The sequence below is a fragment of the Halichoeres trimaculatus genome, unplaced genomic scaffold (genome assembly GCF_033239565.1).
Source record: "Halichoeres trimaculatus isolate MK-OKI-2021-1 unplaced genomic scaffold, fHalTri1.1 fHalTri1_scaffold_2, whole genome shotgun sequence".
NCBI classification, from domain to species: domain Eukaryota; kingdom Metazoa; phylum Chordata; class Actinopteri; order Labriformes; family Labridae; genus Halichoeres; species Halichoeres trimaculatus.
Genome location: NW_027437180.1, coordinates 5,473,437 through 5,496,947, shown reverse-complemented (window position 1 = coordinate 5,496,947; position 23,511 = coordinate 5,473,437). Strand labels below are relative to the sequence as shown.

General features: G+C 43.8%; 1 protein-coding gene across 1 annotated transcript in view; it reads left to right on the top strand.

Annotated features, from left to right (window-relative positions):
- The window catches only part of frmpd1a (FERM and PDZ domain containing 1a), a 73,997-nt gene extending 52,021 nt beyond the window's left edge, over window positions 1–21,976 (top strand). The window contains exons 8-16 of the mRNA XM_074665407.1: window positions 4,900–4,995; window positions 5,322–5,447; window positions 5,557–5,676; window positions 9,609–9,745; window positions 10,056–10,275; window positions 10,401–10,583; window positions 12,594–12,738; window positions 12,832–14,148; window positions 16,259–21,976. Coding sequence (XP_074521508.1) covers window positions 4,900–4,995; window positions 5,322–5,447; window positions 5,557–5,676; window positions 9,609–9,745; window positions 10,056–10,275; window positions 10,401–10,583; window positions 12,594–12,738; window positions 12,832–14,148; window positions 16,259–19,656 — 5,742 coding nt within the window. The 3' untranslated portion in view covers window positions 19,657–21,976. The remainder of the gene's footprint in view (window positions 1–4,899; window positions 4,996–5,321; window positions 5,448–5,556; window positions 5,677–9,608; window positions 9,746–10,055; window positions 10,276–10,400; window positions 10,584–12,593; window positions 12,739–12,831; window positions 14,149–16,258) is intronic.
- The last annotated feature ends 1,535 nt before the right edge of the window (window positions 21,977–23,511 follow it).

Here is a 23,511-nt window from a genome sequence, read left to right as displayed (position 1 = left end):
TCAATTGATAGAGAAGCTGGAGTGATGGAGCTCTCATAAGAACTGTAAAACATCCTGATATCAGTGCTGTATTGGATCTCAGTGTAGATATAGAACAACACTCTGCAGTTATAAAGAAAAGGTGGGAAAAGCTGTCTGATTTAGTTTGTTTGGATTTTTGAACATTAAATGTGAAGCAAATACTTTGGTTTCTAGGCAATATGTCTTGAATTACTTAAAATAATTTCCTAAAAGAGTCCCTTGAATTATGTACATTTCCAGCAGCATAAGCATCTCAAACTGTAAAAACTCTTCATATTTGTCAGATCTTGTTTTAATTTATACGCCAACACTTCCATCTCAGCCAGAGTGCAATGGAAAGAGACTTGATAAATAAGTCATGGCATACATTAGGTTTGTGACTAGACACTGAGGCAGTGAAGAATTACTGCAGACAGAAACATCAGATCTGTGTGGAGCTCAGAGCAGACTGTGACTCTCCTCACATTAACAGGACAGACCTTTCAAAACCAGTTAATGTCATATGTCAATGTCATGTCACACATCTGCATCAACAACCACTTAGTGACACAAAAGTAAACAATAAGCTCAAACATACCCAACTTTACAGGAAGCCTTCATCGTTTCTGTCATTTGACAAATACTTCCAATACCTGCTCACCTCTGAGCTTCAGAGAGGCTCATGGCTGGCACACATTACAGGATTCTCCGAAACTTCGCACATTTAGAGAGAACACTCTTGATGATAACAAAAGACAGATCGCACAGATTTCTGTCTCCTGATCTTACAGTGTGTGGTCTGTAGTGATGTTCCGATCCGATACCAGGCATCGGTATCGGGCCCGATGCTGCATGTGCGTACTCGTACTCGGACTCGCTGAAATTACTCCAGATATAGCAACCGATGCCACAGCAACACGCGCTGTTTGATATCCCAGCATGCACTGCAACAACAACCACACGCCCACTCTTCGATGAAAGAAAACAAACCAGCATGTCGGCAGTTTGGAACTACTTTCAGGTCACAGAAGACGAAAGATTGGCAAAATGCAAGCTATGCTCTGCAAAAATATCGAGAGGAGGCGCGAAACGAAGCGCATACAATACCAGCAACTTGATAAAACATCTCGAAAAGAAACACCCGGAAAAACATGCCGAGTTTAAAGCTGCTTCTGCTAGCAGCACGACGTTGACACAGCCAACTTTGGAACAGACGCTTAAGAAGAAGGAGAAAATGTCAATAGACCATCCAAGGGCCCAACAACTATCGCGGGCACTTACCGAAATGATTGCCCTAGACGACCAGCCGCTGTCAATCGTGGAGATGGTGGGGTTCCGAAGGTTTATGAACATAGTGGAGCCAAAGTATGAGCTGCCAAGCCGCAGTTTCATCATAACAAAGATGCTGCCGAAGGTACACGACGCCGTGAATAAACATGTCCACGGCTTGATGTCTGTCTCGTCGGCGATCAGCTTCACCACGGATATTTGGAGCAGTAGCGTGAGTCCATTATCTCTCATCAGCCTTACCGCCCAGTGGGTCGATAGTGAGTTCACGCTTAACAGAGTCACGCTGCAGGCTAAAGAGTGTCGTGGCTCACACACAGGCAGCGCAGTAGCCGAGACGTTTGTCGGAATGCTTGAAGATTGGAATATTTCAAAAGAAGCCGTGCATGTAGTGGTCCGAGACAACGGAGCAAACATCATTAAAGCCATGGCAGCTGCTCAACTCCCAAGTATTAGCTGCGCCGCTCACACGCTCCAGCTGGCCGTTAAGGAGGGCCTTCTTTCCCAGAGAAGTGTTCAAGACGCAGTCGCTGTTGGAAGAAAAATTGTCGGGCACTTCAAACATTCCCCGTTAGCTTGTTCTCAACTAGAAGACATCCAGATAGAAATCAACCAAGACGTAAAACGTCTCCAACAAGACGTACAGACCCGTTGGAATAGTACGTTTTATATGCTGCAGTCCCTTATCGAGCAAAAACGAGCCCTGGTGTTATACGGATCACAACACCAACTCCCTGACACCCTCAATGCAAACCAGTGGAATCTACTTGAAAAGTGCATCACCGTTTTGGCTCCCTTTGAAGAGTTGACCCGAAAGGTTGGTACATTTTTATTTTCGTTTTCAACTCGTTTATATTGACATGTATTAAATTGTACTTCCTTTGTTGGATGCTCTTTTTTTCCAAATGTTTATTTGGAGAGCAAAACCTGCAGTTCAGCAAATCAGACAGCATACAAACAACAAATTCCAGTATAGTATATCCAATTTAGAAAAAAAAGGCATCTGTTGACTTTTTTATATTAAAGAGAAATATGTCTTGACATAAATTTGATCACTGGTTTAAGTTATTATGTAATAAAATGTGCATCCACAGTCAATGGACATGACATGTACCCCTAATTATGGACTAACCCTATTATTCTGTCAAAGGTGAGCCACGCAGATGCAACAGCGTCAGATGTGATTCCTGGTGTGACTGTCCTGCTGCAGTTTCTGGCCGAAGAGACAGAGGATGATCGCGGGATAAGGACAATGAAAGAAACCTTGCTGCAGGCTGTGAAACGACGATTCAGGGACACGGAGGACAACCCGCTCTTCTGCATTGCAACCATATTGGATCCGAGGTAACAACAACAGCCATATCTAATTGAGAAGTTGCCACTCCCAATTCATAGGCTACACTTTTATTATTCTTAATTTGTTTTTTTATTTTGCAGGTTTAAAGATCAGTATTTCTCAGACACTAACAATGCCAGGATGGCTAAGCAGATGGTCATCCAGGAGCTCCAGAAAATGTCCAGTGTGGGTGCAGAACAGAGGGAGGCGCAGACCCAGGAGGACACAGGGGAGCCTCCTGCCAGCCGATCACGGAAGGACAAGCCTCCAAGCAGTCTGGATCGTTTCTATGACAAAATAGCTGAAGAGGCCCGTGCATCACAATCATCACATGGCAGCACTCCTCCATTGACTGATGCCACCCAGCTAGATACATACATTAGAGAGGTCCCCATGAAACGAGAAAGCAGTCCACTCCAGTACTGGCTAAGGAACAGAGAGCGATTTCCTAAGCTTGCACAATTGGCACAAAGATACCTTTCGGCACCATGTAGCAGTGTAGAAAGTGAACGCCTTTTTAGTGCAGCTGCAAACATCCTTGATGAAAAGAGGAATAGGCTCAGTGCTGAGCACACAGAGATGCTTCTTTTTGTAAAAAAGAACCTGCCACTCACCTTTCCAGAAGTTCCTCCCTGAACAAGAGAGTGAGACTTAGATAGCATAGACTGTTTAATGTCATATGTGCACACTAAGAGAGTCACAGTGGGCTATGTTTATTTTATATTTTTATTTATTCATTGGTAGCTTTTAAAAGCAAATTGATACTGTTTGTACATTTATTTATTTTGCTCATTTGTAAATTTATTTATTTTAATGTTAATGTGAAGTACCTTTAATGGGAGTTTTTATTTTTACGTTTTATATTCCATTGCTGTGCTGTGCTTGTTGAAGTTCAAGTTTTCTAAAAAATAAAGTTGAATTCTCATAAGAATCAGCAGGGTTGATTATTGTGGTAATTGAACATTGCAATATCATGACAAGTACAAGGCATAACAATTAAATTAACTTTGCGATCAAATAAGTGGTTACTCAAAGATAAAAAAAAAAAGTACTTGTATCGGTACTCGGTATCGGCAAATACTCAAAATTAAGTACTCGTACTCGTACTCGGTGGGGAAAAAACCATATCGGAACATCACTAGTGGTCTGCACTCTGAGGACCCCACACGCTAACACATTCTTCAGCAGAGCTTCAGCTTCTTCACGCTCAATGTCCCAAATCTTGCGTAGTTAAACGTGACTTTGGTGTAAACAAACATGATGGACGTAAAGCAAAGATGTTTGTTTTCGGACTCTAGAATTGAAAAAATAAAACCACACAAAAGAAAAGGGCTTAAGGAAAAGATTGTGGAGACAGTGGTGATATGGGCTGTCGTTTTAAGTATTACAGATAGATTTCTTACTTCCTCTTCAGTCAGTCAGCTGAGTCAGCTCTGGTATTGGCTTTGCTCCAGTACATGTGACATTGCACGCTGTACCTGCTCAGCTCCTCTAGGAGCGCCCCACACACTACAGGATTTTTAGTGGCAAATATTGGACATGTTTGTTATCTAAGATCTCTGAATCGGAGGCCTTCTGAGCAGCTACGACCAGAGGAAATGACTCTTAACAAAATCACACGATGTCATCAGACAATTGGGCCTTTGCTGGCTTGGATCGTAAGGGTGAGAGTGGGATAAAAATCAGACCAATTATCCTGTAGTGTGTACCCGCCTTTAGGTAACTCTAATACTCCTTCATATACAGCTTAGTAAGTAGCACTGCCAGTCCCAGGTTGACCCTAAAGATGGCACCAAGGGCGCTCTGTGGCTTTGTGAAACCCATAAATATATAAAGACTGATTGATTGATATTTAAGATGTAATTCTCAAAAAAAGAGTAATTACACATAAATCAACATGGAAACAAACAGAAAACGTGTTTGAAAAGACTGTTCAGTGACCATAATACAGGTTTTGGGATCCATACTGCAGCGAGGCACCAGGGGCAGCTCAAAATGTTTGGCTTCACTTCAGGGGAACTATTATACCATCCATGTTGTTATGTCTCTGTATATGATTTTTATGCGTGTATCATTTTGCTTCCCCTGACTGATTTTTGCCTCATTCATAAATATAATCAATAACATCTATTCTCGGACGTAAACTTCATCAGACACACATTCTGCTTCCTATCATCCTCTGGATGTCTCCTCCACCTGACAGAACTGACATTTTTATGATGCTTACACTTCATTTGACATGCTCCCTGACCTCTGAACTCCTGTTTGATTCTCAGGGCAACTCGCTGCTCTTCCTGCCCAACGTTCTGAAGGTGTATCTGGAGAACGGGCAAACCAAGGCCTTCAAGTTTGAACCCAGCACCACAGTCAAGGTAATCAGCAAAGATAGTCATGATTATTTTTATTCCTCCTTGTAACCACCTTCACGTCTTGTAGGTACTTTATACCAAACAACCACAGTGGGATTTTGTTTAGTAACTGAACAGTTCTGTTTGTGATGTTTTCATGTTGGCATTATTATATTTGATCCTTAAACATCATACTTCCTCGATGGTTTGTTGGTCAGAAAACTTTGAGAACAATCCTGTTGGTGCTTTCAGTTAGCTTCATATTTAATCATTTGCATAAAACTGAGGCCCTGATGTTTATTTATAACATTATGTTCCTTAATACGATGGGGTTTTTTTTGGTGGATCAGGACATAGTGATGACGCTGAAGGAAAAGCTTTCTCTGAGTCGGATTGAATACTTCTCCTTGGTGCTGGAGCAGCAGCACAGCATCACCAAACTACTGCTGCTCCATGATGAGGAGAGGATACAGCAGGTACACACACACACACACACACACACACAGACAAACAAAACAGTATTTAGAAGTGCGTTTAATCCATCAGTACAGCGTTTGAAAGAACTCACTGTGTGTTTGTGTCCAGGTGGTCCAGAAAAAAGAGGCCCATGACTACAGGTGTCTGTTCCGTGTGTGTTTCCTGCCTAAATTCCTGCAGACGCTGCTTCAGGAGGATTCTACAGCCTTTGAGTACCTCTACCTGCAGGTATTACTGAGAGCTGACACTAAGAATGCACTCCAAGGTGCAATGTGCAACTCTTCAAACTATTGAAGTTTTTTTTGTTTATAAGTTATTATTTGGGTTAAAAATGTTGTTTGTAGGGCAAAATAGTCTTAAAATATAACATTAATCCTGATAAAGTCCAGGTTCTGACCATGACATAAAAAAAATCCTGACATAATTTCCCCATATTGCCCTTATATGGAGATTCCTTTGGTCAGAACCAGAGTTTGCTGATGTTTACGCAGCAGGCAACACTGCAGAAAACTGAGCACTTACAGCGCCTTGCAAAAGTATTCACCCCTCTAGGGATTTTTCACGTTTTAATACCTCACAATCTGGAACTAAAATGTATTTTTTGAGCATTTTCATCATTTCATGTGCAGAACATGTACAACAACTTTGAAGATGTGAATTTTTATTTATTATGAAGCAAACAAAAAAGGCCAAAAAACAATCTTTTCAATGTGCATAATTATTCAACCCCCTAAAGTCAGTACTTTCTAGAGCCACCTTTAACAGCAATTACAGCTGTAAGTCTCTTCTGTTAAGTCTCTATGAGCTTGCCACTTCTTGCAACTGGGTTTTTTTTTTTTTTTTTTTTTGCCCATTCCTCATGGCAAAACTTCTCCAGCTTCTCCAAGTTGGATGGTTTCTGTTTGTGAACACAGTCTTCAAGTCAAACCAGAGATTTTCAATTGGATCGAGGTCCAGGCTTTGTCTAGGCCATTCTAACACTTTTAATTTCTTCTCCTTAAACCAACCAAGCGTAGCTTTAGCAGTATGCTTCGAGTCATTGTCCTGCTGGAGGGTGAACCTCCGCCCCAGTCGCAAATCACAGGCAGACTGAAACAGGTTTTGCCCTGTATTTAGCACCATCTATCTTTTCCTCTATGTAGACCAGTTCCCCAATTCCTGCTGCTGCAAAACATCCCCACAGCATGATGCTGCCACCACCATGTTTCACTGTGGGGATGGTGTTCTTGGGGTGATGGGATGTGGGTTTCCCTTTATTTCCCTTTGTGGCCAAAAAGTTCAATTTTAGTCTCCTCTGGCCAGATCACCTTCTGCCATACACGTAGGGGGTCGGCCAAATTTGGCAAACTCGAAACGTGCCTTCTTATTTTTAACACTAAGTAAAGCCTTTTTTCTGGCCACTCTTCCATAAAGCCCAGCTCTATGGAGTGTACGGATTATTGTAGCTCTATGGACAGACACACCTGTGTCTGCTGTGCTCTGCAGCTCCTTCAGAGTTACCTTTGGTTTCTCTGTTGCCTCTCTGATCAATGCCCTCTTTGCCCCGTCTGTGGGTTTTGGTGGTCAGCCCTGTCTTGGCAGGTTTGTTGTGGTCCCGTGTTGTTTCCATTTGGCGATTAAGGATTTGATGGTGCTCCAAGGGATGAATACTTTTGCAAGGCGCTGTATGACCTTGTATTAAGAAACAACTGAGGGACAGGTGAGGTTTGGTTTTAGTCTGTAATGATGGCACAAGCATGTTTGACCACACATGGAGACTGATTTTTACAGAAATCACCTACAGAAATAGTTAACAAATAGAGCATTCATAGGTTACTTTCACAGTTGATGAATATGTCAGTAAGTTTTTAAAAAGTTCCTTTGCCCCTCTTATCCTCTGGATTTAGTCAATCCACTATTTCTAAATCAAACAGCAGACCATGAATGTGCCAGCTAGCCAAAGTTACTGGCTCCTCTCACTCCATATTGTCTTTTTTCTGTGAAGAGACTGTTTCATAACACATGATAAAATCCATCAAGGAGGAGGACAAAAGTTTCCATCCGCTCCGAAGGCCTTGAGTCATTTCATTGTCACATTACTGTGCACGACATGATTTCTGATGTGCCATCTGGCATCAATAGTAAGGTTAAAGCATTTTACAGATTTTTCTCCTACTCAAGAAGCAGGGTCAAGAAAGAGAGGTGATTCTGATTCTGAAAGGCAATCAGCAGATTGAGGGGTCAGCAATCATATTCAGATTGCTCCTGCACTGAAGTCTTCTGGTTTTAACTTTAAAGGTCCCATATTCTGCTCCTTTTCTGCAGTTTAATATGGATCATTGATGTCTTCATGAAATGGTAGTAACATGTTTTGGTCCAAAAAGCCAATAAATCAAGCACAGCAGCATTGTTTCCAGGCTCTCATAGCCCCTCTGTTCAGAACGCTCTGATTTAGTGGGCGTGACCTTCGTATGTAAATGAGCCACCCCGCTCTTCAGCGTCACTGAGAGCGGCGCCACGAGCTCCGAGAGCACAATGTTTAGAACATAGCGAAGCTCATTTACCGTAACATTACAGGCTAAAACAACAGACTAACTGCAGCTACAGTTAGCATCCTGAAGCTAACACAGAGACAGGGGGGACACTGAGGGAAAGCTCTTCCATCTGCTCCACAGCACACAGCATTTAAAATACTCACATTTCCAGGGTCCCAGGTTTGTTGGTGGATGGTTGGTAATGCGCCTGGATTCAGGACCAGTCTATTCACTAGCCCTCTGTTGGACTGTCCAAAGTTGGAAAAGCAGTCGGCCGTGAAGTGACAAGCTCAGCTACAAGTGTAGCTGGCACATTTCCCGTCCTGAACGCCCCGACGTTCGACCAAAATTATCTTCTAGTTTGAGCGGTTGACAGATGAATCTTTAGCCCCACGATCGTCTCACAGACTCGTTGGAGCCGCCCCAATAATTTTCAAACATGTTTGATATTTAGGCTCAGAGTGCAACTGAAGGGCTCTGGGTCAGCTGACTGCGCGCTCCACTGGCCCACTCGAGCCAGTTCAATAATGCCTTTAAAAATAACACATAACCACGCCATTTTCATACTGTAGCAAACTGTTTTTTATCAGTGATCGGTGTGAGATCATGCCATTATTGGCTGATACAGCAACAGTTTCACCTCTGTCCCTCTGCATGCGCGTAATGGATGAAAGGCACAGCTGCAGACAGCTCCGCTTCTCTCTCCTCCTGTCCCACCAGTGCACTAAAAACCTCAGATCAAACAACTGAGCACATGTGGTCCATCACTCTCTTTGGTCAAATAATCTTGGTGAAATCCTGTAGTGTGTGCTGGTCAGTATTTTCAAATCTTGTTGTTAGAGTGTGCTTAAGATTTAAGAGAAGATGATCTGTAAAGATTCTCCTTATGTGTGAGATACAACCCAATTTTAGAATCTTTTAAGATTTTTAAAATCCTGTAGTGTGAGCAAGGCTTTGGTCTTGTCTTCTTCCGAGATGAGAAGCTTGTGCATGTAACTATGTGGCTGTTTACAGCCAAAAACAGACACACTCCTCTTCCCGTTGCTGGAGAGATTTCTCTCCGGATGCAGGGAGAGGAGTGGGCGGGGAGGGGGTTCGGGGATATTTGCTTCGGTGGACCAATCAGGTCCAGGATTGTTCGAAGAAGGGACTCGCTAACGTCAGCAAACTCCGGAAATTCCAAAAAGCTCGTTTTAGGTCAGGATTTTACATTGACAAGCACTACTAAGTACAGTTTTTATTATTAAATATCACATTTTGTGGGCTGGGAGGAAAGCCAAAGACCCACAAATTTCACCAAAAGACTTGATAAAGTGATTTTTGCATAATATGGGACCTTTAATCAAGCATTTTGTCAAGACTAACCAAGCACTTTCATGTTGGATTGAGAAATAAAGCCCTGGTTTCAGATGGAATTTGAGCTCTTGATCATAATGCAAAGAAATAAACACCCCACTGAATTCTTTATAGAGTAAAACACAAAGTGACCCTCTGTTGTTAATGATACCATTATTCTGCTTAGTATCAAAAATTAACGAGAGTGGTGATGAAATGTGTGAGAGCTGGGAGTCTCCTAACAGTTATATTTTTATAGCATGATGTCATTTGAGCTGTTCTGATTCCTACTCTGATAACTGTGCTTGTCAGGGCGTGAATGATGTGCTGCAGGAGCGCTTTGCAATAGAGATGAGGTGTAACACCGCCTTGAGACTCGCTGCACTTCACATCCAGGAGAGACTGGCCAGCTGTGGGCAGTCACAGAAGACCAACTTGAAGATTATCACGTGAGACATGCACACATTTAAAATGAGAGTCATATTTATTTTTGAGCTGAAGATTAGCCTGGAGAGCAAAGGAAGACTCTGTGCTGGACTTACCTTTAAGGGGGTCAGCAATTCATTTAAAGCTGCAGCCCCCCTCAACACAGTTAACCCGCTTCATTGTAAAACTGTCACGCCCACTTCTTTGGGTGAGCTTCAAGGATCCATTTTGAAATTAAGATTGAGTTTGTTGGCTCAGGGGAAACACTGTGCTTTCAGACATCCAAAGTGCAGTTTCAGCTCTTTACAAGTCCTGTTTCTGTTTGTTATCCAGAAAGACTTGGGGCATAGAGAACTTTGTGTCATCCACCTTATTGAGGAACATGAGAGAGAAAGACCTGAGGAAGGCCATCAGCTACCACATGAAGAAGAGCCAGTCACTGCACGATCCCAAGCAGAAGGGCCTGTCTGCCGATCAGGCTCGCATGAACTACCTGGAGGAGCTGAGTGATCTCAAGTCATTTGGAGGGAAATCCTTCAGTGCCACAATGATGGTAGGTTTATCTGAATGTGTCTTTATGAGTATACATGAAACACCTTCAGCTTCTCATTCTCATCACGCCCCTCTTTTCTTTCTCCACCTGTTTCATGACCCCTCCACTGGTCCACCACCCTGCAGCTCCAGGACAGGGAGTCCATGGTGACCCTGTTGGTAGGAGCACGTTATGGAGTGAGTCAGGTGGTGAACCACAAACTGAGCATCCTCTCCAACCTCACAGAGTTCACGAGCATCACACGCATCGAGCTGCTGCCTGAGTCGGAAAAGGTCAGCCTGGTCAAAATCTACCTGCAGGACATCAAGGTAAGCACAGGGGGATGATAAAATGCTAAAGACCTGGTCAGAAAGAAAACTGAAAAAACTGAATCAGCTCTTCAAATAGTTGCTTTAATTGCTCCAGCTCTGCTATCCCAGCTGTTCTGAATATCCTGCTTAAGCTTTAAACAGTGGACATTTTTCTACATTCAGTATCTAAGGCCTTTTTGTGTTTGTTTATGTCAGTTTCTTGATTGGCTTAGTGTTTTCCCACAGTAGGGGGTCACTGGTCCCTAGCTCTGCTTTTTGGGTGTGATGGGATGAATAGTTTGGAGGCTCCTGGTTTAAAATATGAATTATACATAACTTAAATATGTTAGTGAGGTTACAATAAAATGAATCTCTGATACAGAACATTTGTATGCTTTTCAAATTTCCAAAAAATTGTATTGTCAGGTGTTTTTTTTCTTGATGAACTTGCAGGTGGACACAGTAGATTTAAAAAAAATAAAATAAATAAATAAATAAATAAATATGTTTTGAACTGTAACTTTGTTTGAAAGGTACTATACAAATAAAACTTGGATGACCTGGAAAAAAAAAAGTCAACGATTAAGCAGTGAAATGTTAAGACCTGAACAAGAGGTAAAACCCTCAAAAATTACAGCAAATACTTAAAAGAAAATAACGAACAGCACATTAGACGGATTCAAACAACAAGAATAATAAATTAGTATAAATAAAAGAAGATAAGAGGTCTGATAGTAACAGTAAGGGCTCTAATTTCATAGACCAGGCGCAAGCGCAGGCGCACCTGCCCTGTGCCAGCCTTCGCCACGCGAACAGGGCGTGACCGGTGCACTTTGTAAGTTTCCTGCAGTGCCAAGAGAGGCACAGTCAAGGCGCAGAGAGGCGCAGTCAAAGCGCAGAGGAGCGCAGAGGAGCGCAGAGCTGCACGTCCACACCTCCCTCTGCGCAAATGGCAGAGAGGGAGGAGAAAAGCCGTGAGTGGGTTAAACACAGCCGAGCGCTGTTTTCACCAATCAAATGAGCGCCTCTCCTCACCTTTAAATGCCCTGCGCCGAGGCATAGAGTCTGATTGGTCTGAGTGATCCCCAGCACCGCGGGGGATATACTGTATACTCTTCTGGTGTCTCCGCCTAATCCTCCTTACAATAATGTACTCCATCTTTTTAGATCACTTTGAAAATAAAGACTCAAACAGATAAATATGGGAAATCACGGGTAAATCCTGAGTGACAAACATTTATTGTGTCTCTTTTTTCTTCGGTCTACAAAGTTGTCAAATTGGCACTGCACAGGGTGCGCCAGGCTTGCGCCCCCTGCGCTGCACCACGAAATTAGAGCCAAATAAGTCAAATATAAGAGTTGCTAATTAATGCTTACTTTAATAGAATTACGGTAAATACAAGACCAACAACAACAGAATGAAAGAAAATGCAACACTTGAAATAAATAACATAGTAAAAGGTAAATGCCAGGTAAAAGACAGTAAAGGCAATAAGAAAAATTGAGGTTTAAATCAAAACTGTGTGTAAAAGTCTCAGGTTCTTAACCTAACAGTGCTAGACTACTGACAGGACACATTTTTTTCGACACATTCATTATAACAAATGTCTTTTCAGAAGATTCTCATTTGTGTCATCACTGCCATTTAAAGACATATTAGGCCAGTTAGGTTTATTTTTAAACCTATTTGCACAGCCGAGGGGCTGAGGAGAAAACCTTAGTACAGTCAGGATTGTCCACTGTGTGTCCTTATATGGCTTTTGGAGTCTTGTGACAAATATATTTTAATCCAATGTTTCACCTTAAGAAGTCATTGTTAAAAAGAAAAAGAGCTTTGAAGTCATCAGACAGAATGGAGAATTATAACTTTCTCCTCTGAGGTTTGTAACGTCAGTGATGGGAGGACTGATGACTTCAGAATAACTGCTGAGTAGCATCTTTACATGACCTACTTTTAAAGAGTGGTTCCTAAATTTCTCTTTCTATCCTATCTCTTTTTTTGTGTCTTGCCTCCTTCTTCATGTGAAGCCCATCACGTTGCTGTTGGAGTCAGTGTCAGCCAAAGATATGTCCTGTCTAATAGCAGGCTACTGTCGGGTCTTTGTTGACCCAAACCTCAACATCTTTCCCTGGATCGATGACTCCAGGAAGCACAAAGTGTCTGCTGAGGAAGGTAAAGGAAATACTAACAACACATTCATCTAAAAGTAACAGAAACCAGCGTCGTCGTATTTGTAACTGTCGTCGTATTCCTCTCTGTTCTCAGGTTATGTGTCCCGGTGTGGCAGTGACTCAGATGACTCCTCAGACCTGGACATGGACCCACTTATTGCCCCTGTTTCTCAGGATGACAAGCCCTGCCCTCGTTTGAGATCCTCATCAGACCCGGATGGAAGAAAAAGAAAAGACAGAGACAAAAGAAAAAACAAAGACGGAAATGAAAAGGGAGATAAACCTTTGGGGGATAGAAAGGAGAAGGCAGAAAAGGATGCTGACACAGAAAAGGAAATGCTCCCGCTGAAAACAAGCAGAGTGGATGAAAAGGCAGATACAGAGCACAAAGATGAGGCGGAGGGAGCGAGGGATACATGGCAAATACAGATCGAGATGATTAATGATTTGGAGGAGCAGCAGAAAGAAACGGGTCAACAAGGTAAAATGGGAGGTGAAGGAGAGAGGAGAGCAGCTCAGGAGCAACCTCCTGTGTCAGAGGCTTCTGATTCTTGTCACTCTGACTCCCGTGTCCTCACCAGCCCCTCCAGCGACTCCCTCGACGCTTTAGAGGAAGATGACTTACTCTCATGTTCGTCTGCCATCCATCCGAGTACTCACGGCCATCTCCAGCATCCCTTTCAGTTACATCACTACTCTCATGGGAGTGCTCATTCCCATTACCTCGCCCCTCCACCAGCCCACTCCCACCCGCTCATCCAGCTCACTCCTCCCGACAGAGGAGGAGGCAGGAAGTCAGGAGATGGAGCCGACCCCCAACTCCTTGTACCCGTCTCCCCAAACCCTGTCCTCCAGCATGTCCAGAAATGTCCAGATAACCTGTGCTCTAGTGACAGCTCCCTGTGTTTCGCTGAGCTCTCCCGCCTTGTGGACTTCTTGCCAAGTCCTCCAGAGGCCAGCGAGGAGGAGGATGAAGAAGAGGAGCTGAGGAGGAGGAGGATAAAGGTGTTGAAAGAGCTGAATGAATCTGTGAGGAGAGAAGGTGAAGGTGGAAGTGTGAGTGGAGAAGGATGTTTCAAAGAGCACCCCCTGCCTATGTCCCCATCCTCCCCCTCCTCCAACATGGAGTTTGTCTTTAACTTTGACCAGAGCGATGCCCGCTGCTACTACAACCTGTGCTCAAACATCACGCCTGACAGCGCCCGCAGCCTCCTCCACCCCAGCAGCCAGAACGAGGGAGAGGAGGCTGAGGTGGTTGAGGAAGATCCAGCTAAGACAGTGGATTTAGAGTCAGTTCCCATTCTTCAGCCTCCTCCTGGCTTTGGGGACAGCAGCTCTGACGAGGAGTTCTTTGATGCCAGAGACGGCTTCATGTCCCCTGAAGACCCCACTGCAGGGGCGTTACCAAGAGGTGATTTCCTTTTTGATACCAAGGCTGATCATATGTTTCTACTGTCATCTCTCAGAGACACAGTGTTAATCCAACATTTACTGCCATCTAGTGTTGAAAGTTTGTAGGTGTTACTCCTTTGAATCCGAGAGCACAGTCAGTTTACAGCCTGACGAGCAGCAGAGAAACTTCTGACCACACCTACTGGAACAGGATTAAAACAAATCATATTTAATAACCTACAGAGCTCAGTGCTTCACGCTTCAGTGGCAGATCAAAAAGAAGCTTCATCATCAGCTGTGCAAAGACACTTATCAACTCAGGGCTGAAAACAAGCTCAGGCATACACTGATGCTAAGTTCTGAGGCCAGTTAGTGATGTAAACATTGACGACATAGGTCATCCTGTGATGTTCTCCTTGAAACAGTTATTTATCAGGTGAAATACACTGTAAGATAAAAATGTTGATGTTAGACTAACCCATCATAAATACCTTGAAAACGCACATATATTAGTTGGATTGCTCGGATTTATTAAAAACAATGTGACAGAGAAATCATATGAGCCCAACCACAACTTGTCTCACAGTTAAATATAAAGACGATCTATTTTTGACACAAAATTACAGCCTTGGCTTCTATTCAGTATTTTTCACTTTTTATTGTTCTTAATAAAAGTTGTTTTCAAGTCTTTAAATTTAGAAATTAGCTTTCCCATTTTTTTAACTCTCAGGTATGTGTTTGGTTATTTAAAGATTTTAGTGACGTGAAATGAACCTTCTGCATGGATAGCTGATTTGACTAGTTTTAAGAAATTTTACCATCATTTTTTTTCCGTGAGTGAGGAGGGAACGCAGTCCATGTGAGACCCTGTTGAACTTCTAGACATACAGCAGTGGCACAGGCTGTCTGTACTCCACATGACATGGACTGTTTGTCTGTGCGTCACAGCATAGACCAGCTGTCTGTGCTTCAGGTGGCATCGATCAGCTGTCCATGCTGTACGTGGTGTGGACAAATAAATCTTTTTACATTTTCAAAGTTGGCCTAAATAGCATGACAGTCCAGTCAAACGTTTCAATTAACGAATATTTTAACCATTAGGCGCACACTGCAAAAGTCAAAAGGTACCCCATGCCATGGAGCACAGACCATCAGTCAGTGCCGTGGGGCTCAGACAACCTGTGCTCCCTGAAGTACAATATTTCAATGTACAGCAGGGTCTCATATCTACTGCCTTCCCTCCTCACTCACAGTTACTAAAGTTATGAAATTAGAGCTGATTTTTGTTGTGACGGCATTTGTAACCATGAGTGAGGAGGGAGCGCTGTGGATATGAGACCCAGCTGAACTTTAGAATGTTATTTAATTTAGTTGTTCAGATCTGCTTCATTTTTTTATTATTACATTTACTAAATTAGATAAAAAAACACGAAAGTAAAATGTATTATTAATGCATTACTGTTATATTTTACAGTGATATGCAACATTTTTCAACATTACTTGATATTTTTATTTGTAACAAATAAGCATCAGGTTTATTTCATTGTGAATGTTGATGAGAATGATTTAACTACTAATAATTGTAACTACTCAAGATGTTGAGTTAAATTAACTTAAGTTTCATATTTCATCACCAAGTTTTTTTTAAGGCTACCGGTGTACAAGCATTTTTCAAGTAAACTCAACTTACCTGGGCTCACAGTGCAAGTGGTTAAAATCTTTCACCTGATGTATTTTGTCCGAACCAAGCAACTCGTAGATGTTCTGGATTTTAAAACAGCTTTTATTTTGGTTGGGGAATCAATTTAGCTTCTTTTAACATTTTTGGACAGCTTTGCTGTGATAAATACTATTAGCAAGAAGGTCTCAAACTCAGTGAGTGAACTGCCTAGACTTGGACTTCAGTTCTTCTTTGGTGACTTGAGTCTGGACTTACTGTATGTGATGAAGTGTGGTTTCTCCGCTGTAACTGTTATTAACAATGCTAATGTAAGTCAGTCCACAACAGTTATACAGCACTGCAATCACATTTACTTTTTAACCACACGGATCATCAGTAGAGTGATTTGTTATTTTACACTGAGTGTTTCAAACAAAAGTTTGTCTGATCTGTTTTTGCTCTCTTGCAGATATTTCCACAGAGATGAGACTGGACTTCCTCAGTACGCTCAGCCTCAGTGACATCGGGGTCTCTGTAACTGATGCAATTAAAGATGGAGGAGCAGAGGGAGAGGCAAAAGGAGAAGAGGATGAAGGAGGAGGCAGAGAGACATTGTTCCAGCTCAGAAAACGCTCACGTAAACGCCGTTCATTCATGGAAACTGATTACACCTCGACAGTGTCATATCCGGAGCAGAGTTCAGACTCAAAACAGGACCAGGTCTCCAGCAGGGGTCATAAAAACCTTTCAGGAGAGGTCAAAGAAGCACAGGTGCTGAATTCAGATCCTGAACCTGCTGAACAAACTCAGAACCCCAGTCTGACTGTTTCCTTCCTGACTCACTCTGAGGGGGAACCAGCCCAGCTTGAGTCAAAACCCATCCGGGCCAAACAACACTTGCATGGACCCAGCATGCCTTGTGGGTCTCATGACCGGACAAGAGAAGCCCAGTCCAGGACCAGGAAGCAGGACATGGAGATGGAACCGGATGCGATGGAATCCAAATCAGTCACAGATCTGGTGAAGCCAGTGTCTCAGAGCATCAACGTCGTCCGCTGCCGGGTGGATCCAGATGGGAAGGAGAGCGCTGATCGGATGGGAGACGGGAAGGAGGAGGGAGAGGGGCAGGGGGAGGTGGGGGCGGGGAAAGCAGAGGGGGAGAAAGAGGAAACATCCTGTGTTTCAGGAAAGGGTCCGTTCACTCATCACATGTTTTTACCAGAATCCCACAAGGAGGAAGGCAAGAAGGGGGAAGAGAAGAAAGACAAGCTGAGTGAGAGCTCGTCTGGTTCGTCTAGCTCAAAGAGGCCCCTGGTAGGCAGCGTCAGACAGCCAGGGGCCAACAGTCTGCCCAAATGTGTACAGAGCAGTAACGGCCATCTGATCACTCCAGAGCAGAATTCACATTCAGAGGAACACAAACTCAAAATCCTGCGAGAAAAGTCCAAACCTCCACCGTACTCACCACCACCTCCTCCACCCTCAACCCCTCTGCCTCCAATGCCAACTCGGCAAAACCTAACGAGTAACTTTTTCATCAAAGAAGAAGAGGGTGGGGAAATTCTGGAAGCTGCAACCAAAACATCTTTAGCTAATTCTGAAGAGACTGTAATCAGCAAACAAAATCACACAAATGAATCACAGTTATGTTTAGAAGTCACCAACAGTGTGACCGAGGAAGAGGCTGTCAGCGGGGTGAGCCCCTCTGTGACGTTCAGTGATGAAGTCACCGACAGCACCAATTCTGACAATGTTTTTGACGATGACGAGCTCAGTGTTTCCTTAAATTCAAGTGACCAAAAAGATGGCTGGGCCACAGCTAAGAAGCAAAGCATCACTGCTTCGAGTACAATCAAAGGCGAGTCCAAAAAGGCTGAACCTCATATGAGACTGAACTCGGCCAACTCTGATTATACTCGCACTATAAACTCCATCACTGCAAAGCTGGGGGCTGCCACAAGCGCCACATCTCCTGCGTTTACTCCAGGCACTAGGTTGAAAAGTGATAGCGCACAGGAAAGCGCAACAAGCTCGATTGAAGGAGCTGACAAACTTAAAGGTGGAGCCACTCTGCCGAGAACTAAAGCTAAAGGAAGTTTAGCCAGTCCTAGCTTAGCTCAGACTTACACAGCCACAGTTCAAGATCTGTCCAAAAAACCTCCTTCTCCCTCCAATTTCTTCTTCCAGACGTGCTCCCCAAACATCATGGGGCGCTTATCGGCCTCCACGCTCAGAGGGAAGATTCACCAGTTGCCCCTTTACCTATCACGCTCCCAGGAAACCCTCAACCAGGCGGGGGTCTCCAGTGCACCTCAGAGTCCTTCTGAGGACAAAATCAAGGAGGATGTTGAGATCACCATCAATGTTACAGACGTCAACAACGTCACACAAACAGTAGACCTTGACGGAGACTCAGGGGACTCAGATACCACGGTTACAGGATCAGAGGTGAACACAGAGCTTTTTGAGGAAACAGCCTCAGTGAAGGATTCTCTTTCAGGGTCAGAGGTGAAGGAACTAAGCTCTCCTTTGCCTGTCCAGACTGAGCCTAAAGCTCTGCACCGGAATCAGCTTCTGTTCACTGGATCATCACTCAAAAACACACCAGGTCCCATAACAGAGCCTCCGTCCTTCATCGTAAACAGCCTCCAAAGAGACTCTTCGGGGATACAGACGGACACGCCTGGCCCGATTAAGGACGCTGCACCTTCCGTCCTCCCTCCAATAGTTGTTACCACACAGACTCTGAACGGGCCAGGACTCTCTTTCCACAGTCAGCAGCAGAAAGTAAGACGGACCAGTAGTGACAGGCCTTTGATGGGTCTGTGTAGGCCTACAGGTCAGAGTCCAGACTCGTCCAAACCACTGGCCTCAGGCTGCAGGGTTTTCACAATCTGTGAGGACTCATCTCAGACAAACTCTCCAGTAGAGGCTGTGTACGCCCCGCCCTTAAAGCCTGAGTTTGGCTGCAGTTCTGTGCTAGCGTCTGGATGTGAGACGGTCATTGAAGGGGTGCAGGTGCCTCTGGACGCCTGTGGGTGCCCTCCGGTCTACACAAACTGTTTCAGCAGCGGGGACGGCTTTGACGAAGAGCTGACCGTCTACGAGTTCTCCTGCCGTTCACAGAGCAGCAGCGTGACTCAAACTTCAGGAGTGGGTCATCCTCTCATGACTTCACCACCTGCTCCATCCTTCCTCTCCACCTCCTCCACCATCTCCCCCTCCTTCCCACGCTCCATTCTTTTTTCCTCCTCCACCTCAGAGCTCAGCCCCCTCCTCTCGCCTCTGTCTGATGACTCTGATCGTTTCCTGTCTCAAACGCACAAAGACACCATCAGCCGGCTCGGCCAGCAGCGCTACCCAGATCCCCCGGCAGGTTTCCAGATGCTGCGTGTGGACGTGGACCAGCTCCTTTCCATACTGGAGAGTACTGGTGTTGACCGGGCAGGTCATGGAGGTCGCCACCTGAGGGACACCTGCCCCGCCCACTTTACAGAGAACAAGCGTGTGCTCCAGATAGAGGCCCGACGGCTGATGACGGGCTGCCAGAAGGTGGTAGGGATCGGACAGAGCCCGGAGGACATGCTGCGCTCTTTAGCTAACAGTTTCCGGACCCTGGTGGAGTTGGCAGGTATCTGCCTTTGGTTCTCAGGCTGTGACAGGTGTGACCGGAGAAACGCAGAGGCAGTGGCAGGTCTTGTGGATGTTGCTCGCTCGTTCAGAGATTTCTGTCTAGCAGCCGAGCGAGCCGGCAGCAAACGCAGCTGCCAAGACCTGAGCACCAAGCTGCTAGCCAAACAGTGCACCGCGCTCACCGCCTCTGTCTTCTGCCTCACTCAGCTGTTCCGCACCCTCACCGCTCTATGAGAGGACCACATCCTCTGGGGTCTTCAGAGTGACGTCCACGCAGCCTGTGGAAAGGGACCTCACCACGAGGTAGCCGGGTAGCCCACAGGAGCTGCACATGAGGGCAGAGTGTGTTGGTCATGTTCAGAAGGGGCGGTTGAGGTTACCTCAGAAACACACACTTGGTCACTGAGCGCGATGGAAGCTCAGCTGATTACAAAACTCTCAACGTCATAGAGCCAGTTAGAGATTGTGGAGGTGCATGTGGTTATTGACTATATGCTGTGCACGTACTGTAGCCCACAAACCAAACAGTCAGCCATCTACAGACTGCAGAGTGGTGCAAACTGCAGAAGCAGAACCTGCTTGCATTCCAGTATTGAGGAACTTGAATGTATTTTCTGTTTCTTTTTATTTATTTCTTAATTTATCTGACAGGTGAGTCATTACACTGAGCAAGAAAGGAATGTAAAAGTAAAGCTAAAGGAAGAAATGTGGTGTAGGCAAAAGCTACGTTTCCACCAAGCAGTGCGGGTCGGTTCAGTACGGTTCAGTACGGTTTGGGACAGTTAAGTCTGTTCCTGTTTGCGTTTCCACAGCAAACTGTGCCCTCTAGTGGTGGGCGGCGTGTTAGCCGGAAGCCGCAGCTGGTAAACAATAGCGCGACGCCGTAGCAGCTTACCCCGCTATTAAATCCAACAAAGAAGAAAAACGCGACAGTAAACAAAGAGCACGGATGGAGGACATGCAGCATTTCGTCCTCTCTGTGATTTTCATGCAACTCTCTGTTACAAAGAACAATCAAGCTTCGTTTCAGAGAAGACTGTGAGCCGCCAGGAGAAATGCAGCCACTGTCGGGTAAGTGACGATTCTTTTGACCAATCAACCGTCTGCAGTGTTGTTGCTTCACCCTCCGAGAGTGGATCGGTTCAGTCTGGCACCCATACGAAAGGGTCCCAAAAAAGTGGGACGGCTCATCTTGGTTTTTAGGGATCCGTCCCGGGATGAGTCAGTGGAAACGCCGCTAAAAGCGCACAGTACCGTACCGAGACGAACTGACCCGGACTGCTTCGTGGAAACGCGGCTAAAGCATCAGGCAGAGCAGTGGGCCGTTTACACACTAACACAAGCACACAACCTCATACACACAGAGCGAATCAGATTCAGACACCGGCCTTCCAGGACAGAGAGACGAGACACTCTGCAGCTTGCTGATGCTTTTATACCTTTACGTAGTCCAGGCTGATGGAGGCGAGCTCTTTGAATGTTGCTGTTTACAAACCAAAAACTGGAGTGAGGTATGACGGGATCAAATGGTACAAATGGAGTCTGAAGCTGTGTTTGCTGTTTTATAAATCTAGTAGCAGAATGCTGATCTTTGTGCATTATGTGACTTAATGAAACTGTTTGGATGAGGTACTGATCTTTGCACATTCAACTTTTTGTCATTTTGCACAGAAATTTGGTAAAAAAAAAATCAATATAAACGTCATACATTTGCTAGCTTTTCTCATTTGTTCATTAACACTGTATTTTTCCACCTCCAGTTGAGACAAAGAAGCCTCCGGTGCATGGTGATGTGGCTGTCAACACTGACACTAAGTGCATTATTACTTCCCAGTGTGACTACTAGTAGTGAAAAACCAGAGAGTGAACATGGGCACACACAGCCACACATAGCCAAAGCAGTGAACGTTTACAATTTGTAGCACTGCTGGCTGTCTGTGGGAGTATTATCAGCTCCTGGCTCGGTCATCAGTTGACAGCCGATCATTGGAGTTCGACACACTCGTCACCAAACCAACACAGATTCTGTAAAGCTTATCGTGAGTGAGCTGTGTGACGCGGCGTTTTCACTTTGAATGTTTCTTAAAACGAGAAGATTTGATGCACAGTGGAGCTGCATGTTCACTGGAGAGTTTAAAGCTACCAGAAATGATTTCACTAATGCTTAACTGGGAACACAATTTATGCAAACAGTGTTTCAGTATATATTTATAACGGCAATGAAACACTTTCTTTACCTGTCCTCTTCTGTTCTCCCTGTGGTTGCAACAAAGTATAATTTCTTGTATTTTAATCCCAATTTTAGCAAACAGCTCTTTTCTTTTTGAACTCTGTGAGAAACTTGCCCCAAATACATGATGCAAAACTTTTTAAAATCATCATATGTGCTCACAAAGCATGCGAATAAGCCATAAAATGCATTGTTGTATCATCAGGGATTTTATCTGTGAATGACTGAATGAAGACGTCTGCTCTTGCTTTGTAATGCTCAACTCCCACCATTAAAAAAAGAAAAGAAAACATGTGGAGATTTACTGTGCTGGATTCTTTTACTGCCCTATGATTAACCATGACAGCTGACAGGAGAAGTTCATTCATAAAAGTCAGCTCCAGAGAATCTTGATTCTACCAACAATTCAGTGTCACTGAATGATATAACTCAGTGGTAAAGGAAAAAAAAATATGCTGGCATAATTACAATCAGTTGTAATCATAATTTATCACAGAATTTCAGTAGGATTCATTTTTTTTCTCTTTTTTTGACAATTAAATTATTAAAAAAATTTAATTTTTTTTGTAAAACACATTTTAAATCTGTGCTTTGTAAAAAAAGAGGTTACCTAAGTTTTGATCTGGTTGAATCTTGAATTCTCAGCTAGATTTTATGATTTATTTTCCTGCACCTGGTCGTAGCTGAAACTTGAATTTAATTGATTTTATCATTATATTTGACACACAGTAGTGCAGATTAACAGTACTACTATTAAATTCCATCAGCAGAAAGCAGAAATATGAATAACAGCTCAAAACAGTATGGGATAAAGAAAAGTGTTAATTGTAACCTTGATCCAGTGCAGTAGCACAGGTTGTCTGTACTCCACGTGACACGGGCTGTTAGTCTGTGTGTCACAGCATGGACCAGTTGTCTGTGCTCCTTGTTGCATCCATTGGCTGTCTGTGCTCTACATGGTGTTGACTAATTGTGTCTAAAACAAATATATCTTGTTACATTTTTCTAAATTGGCCTAAATAGCATGATAGTCCAGTCAAAAGTTTTATTTCTAAATATATTAACCATCAGGCACACTGCAAAAGTCAATAGGTACAAGACCCCATGCCAGGGAACACACACTTCAGTAATATGACATCCTTCCATCATTATCACCCTCTAAGGGATACAGATAATAGTAAAACAGTGAAATATTGCTGAGGACAAATTAAAGTTTAAAAAAAAATGAAATAATTGCACAGGACTTACAGGTACTGCACTGATAAGAAATGCATCATTTGTTTTTTTGTATCGTTTACATAAAATGTCTGAAGGCCCCTCTGATACCGTAAACATATATTTATAAAAGTTTAAAAGGGTAAATAAGACTAAAGGGGCCTTCACTGACAAGCACACATGGCACATTGTCTGTGCATCACAACATGGACCAGCTGTCTGTACTCCATATGGGATTGATCAGCTGACTGTCTGTGTCAAAAATAAATATATCTTTTTACATTTTCAGAATTGATCAGAAAAGCATGATAGTCCATTCGAACATTTCATTTATAATAATATTAACCATTAGGCAAGCACTGCAAAAGTCAACAGATACAAGACCCCGTGCCATGGAGCACAGACCACCAGTCAGTGCTGTGGGGCTTAGACAATCTGTGCCCCCTGAGGAACAATGTTTCAATGTACAGCAGGGTCTCATATCTACTGCCTTCCCTCTTCACTCACGGTTAATAAAGTTATGGAATTAGAGCTGATTTTTGTTGTGACGGCGTTTGTAACCATAAGTGAGGAGGGAACGCTGTAGATATGAGACCCAGCTGTACTTTAAAATGTTATTTAATTTAGTTTTTCAGATCTGCTTC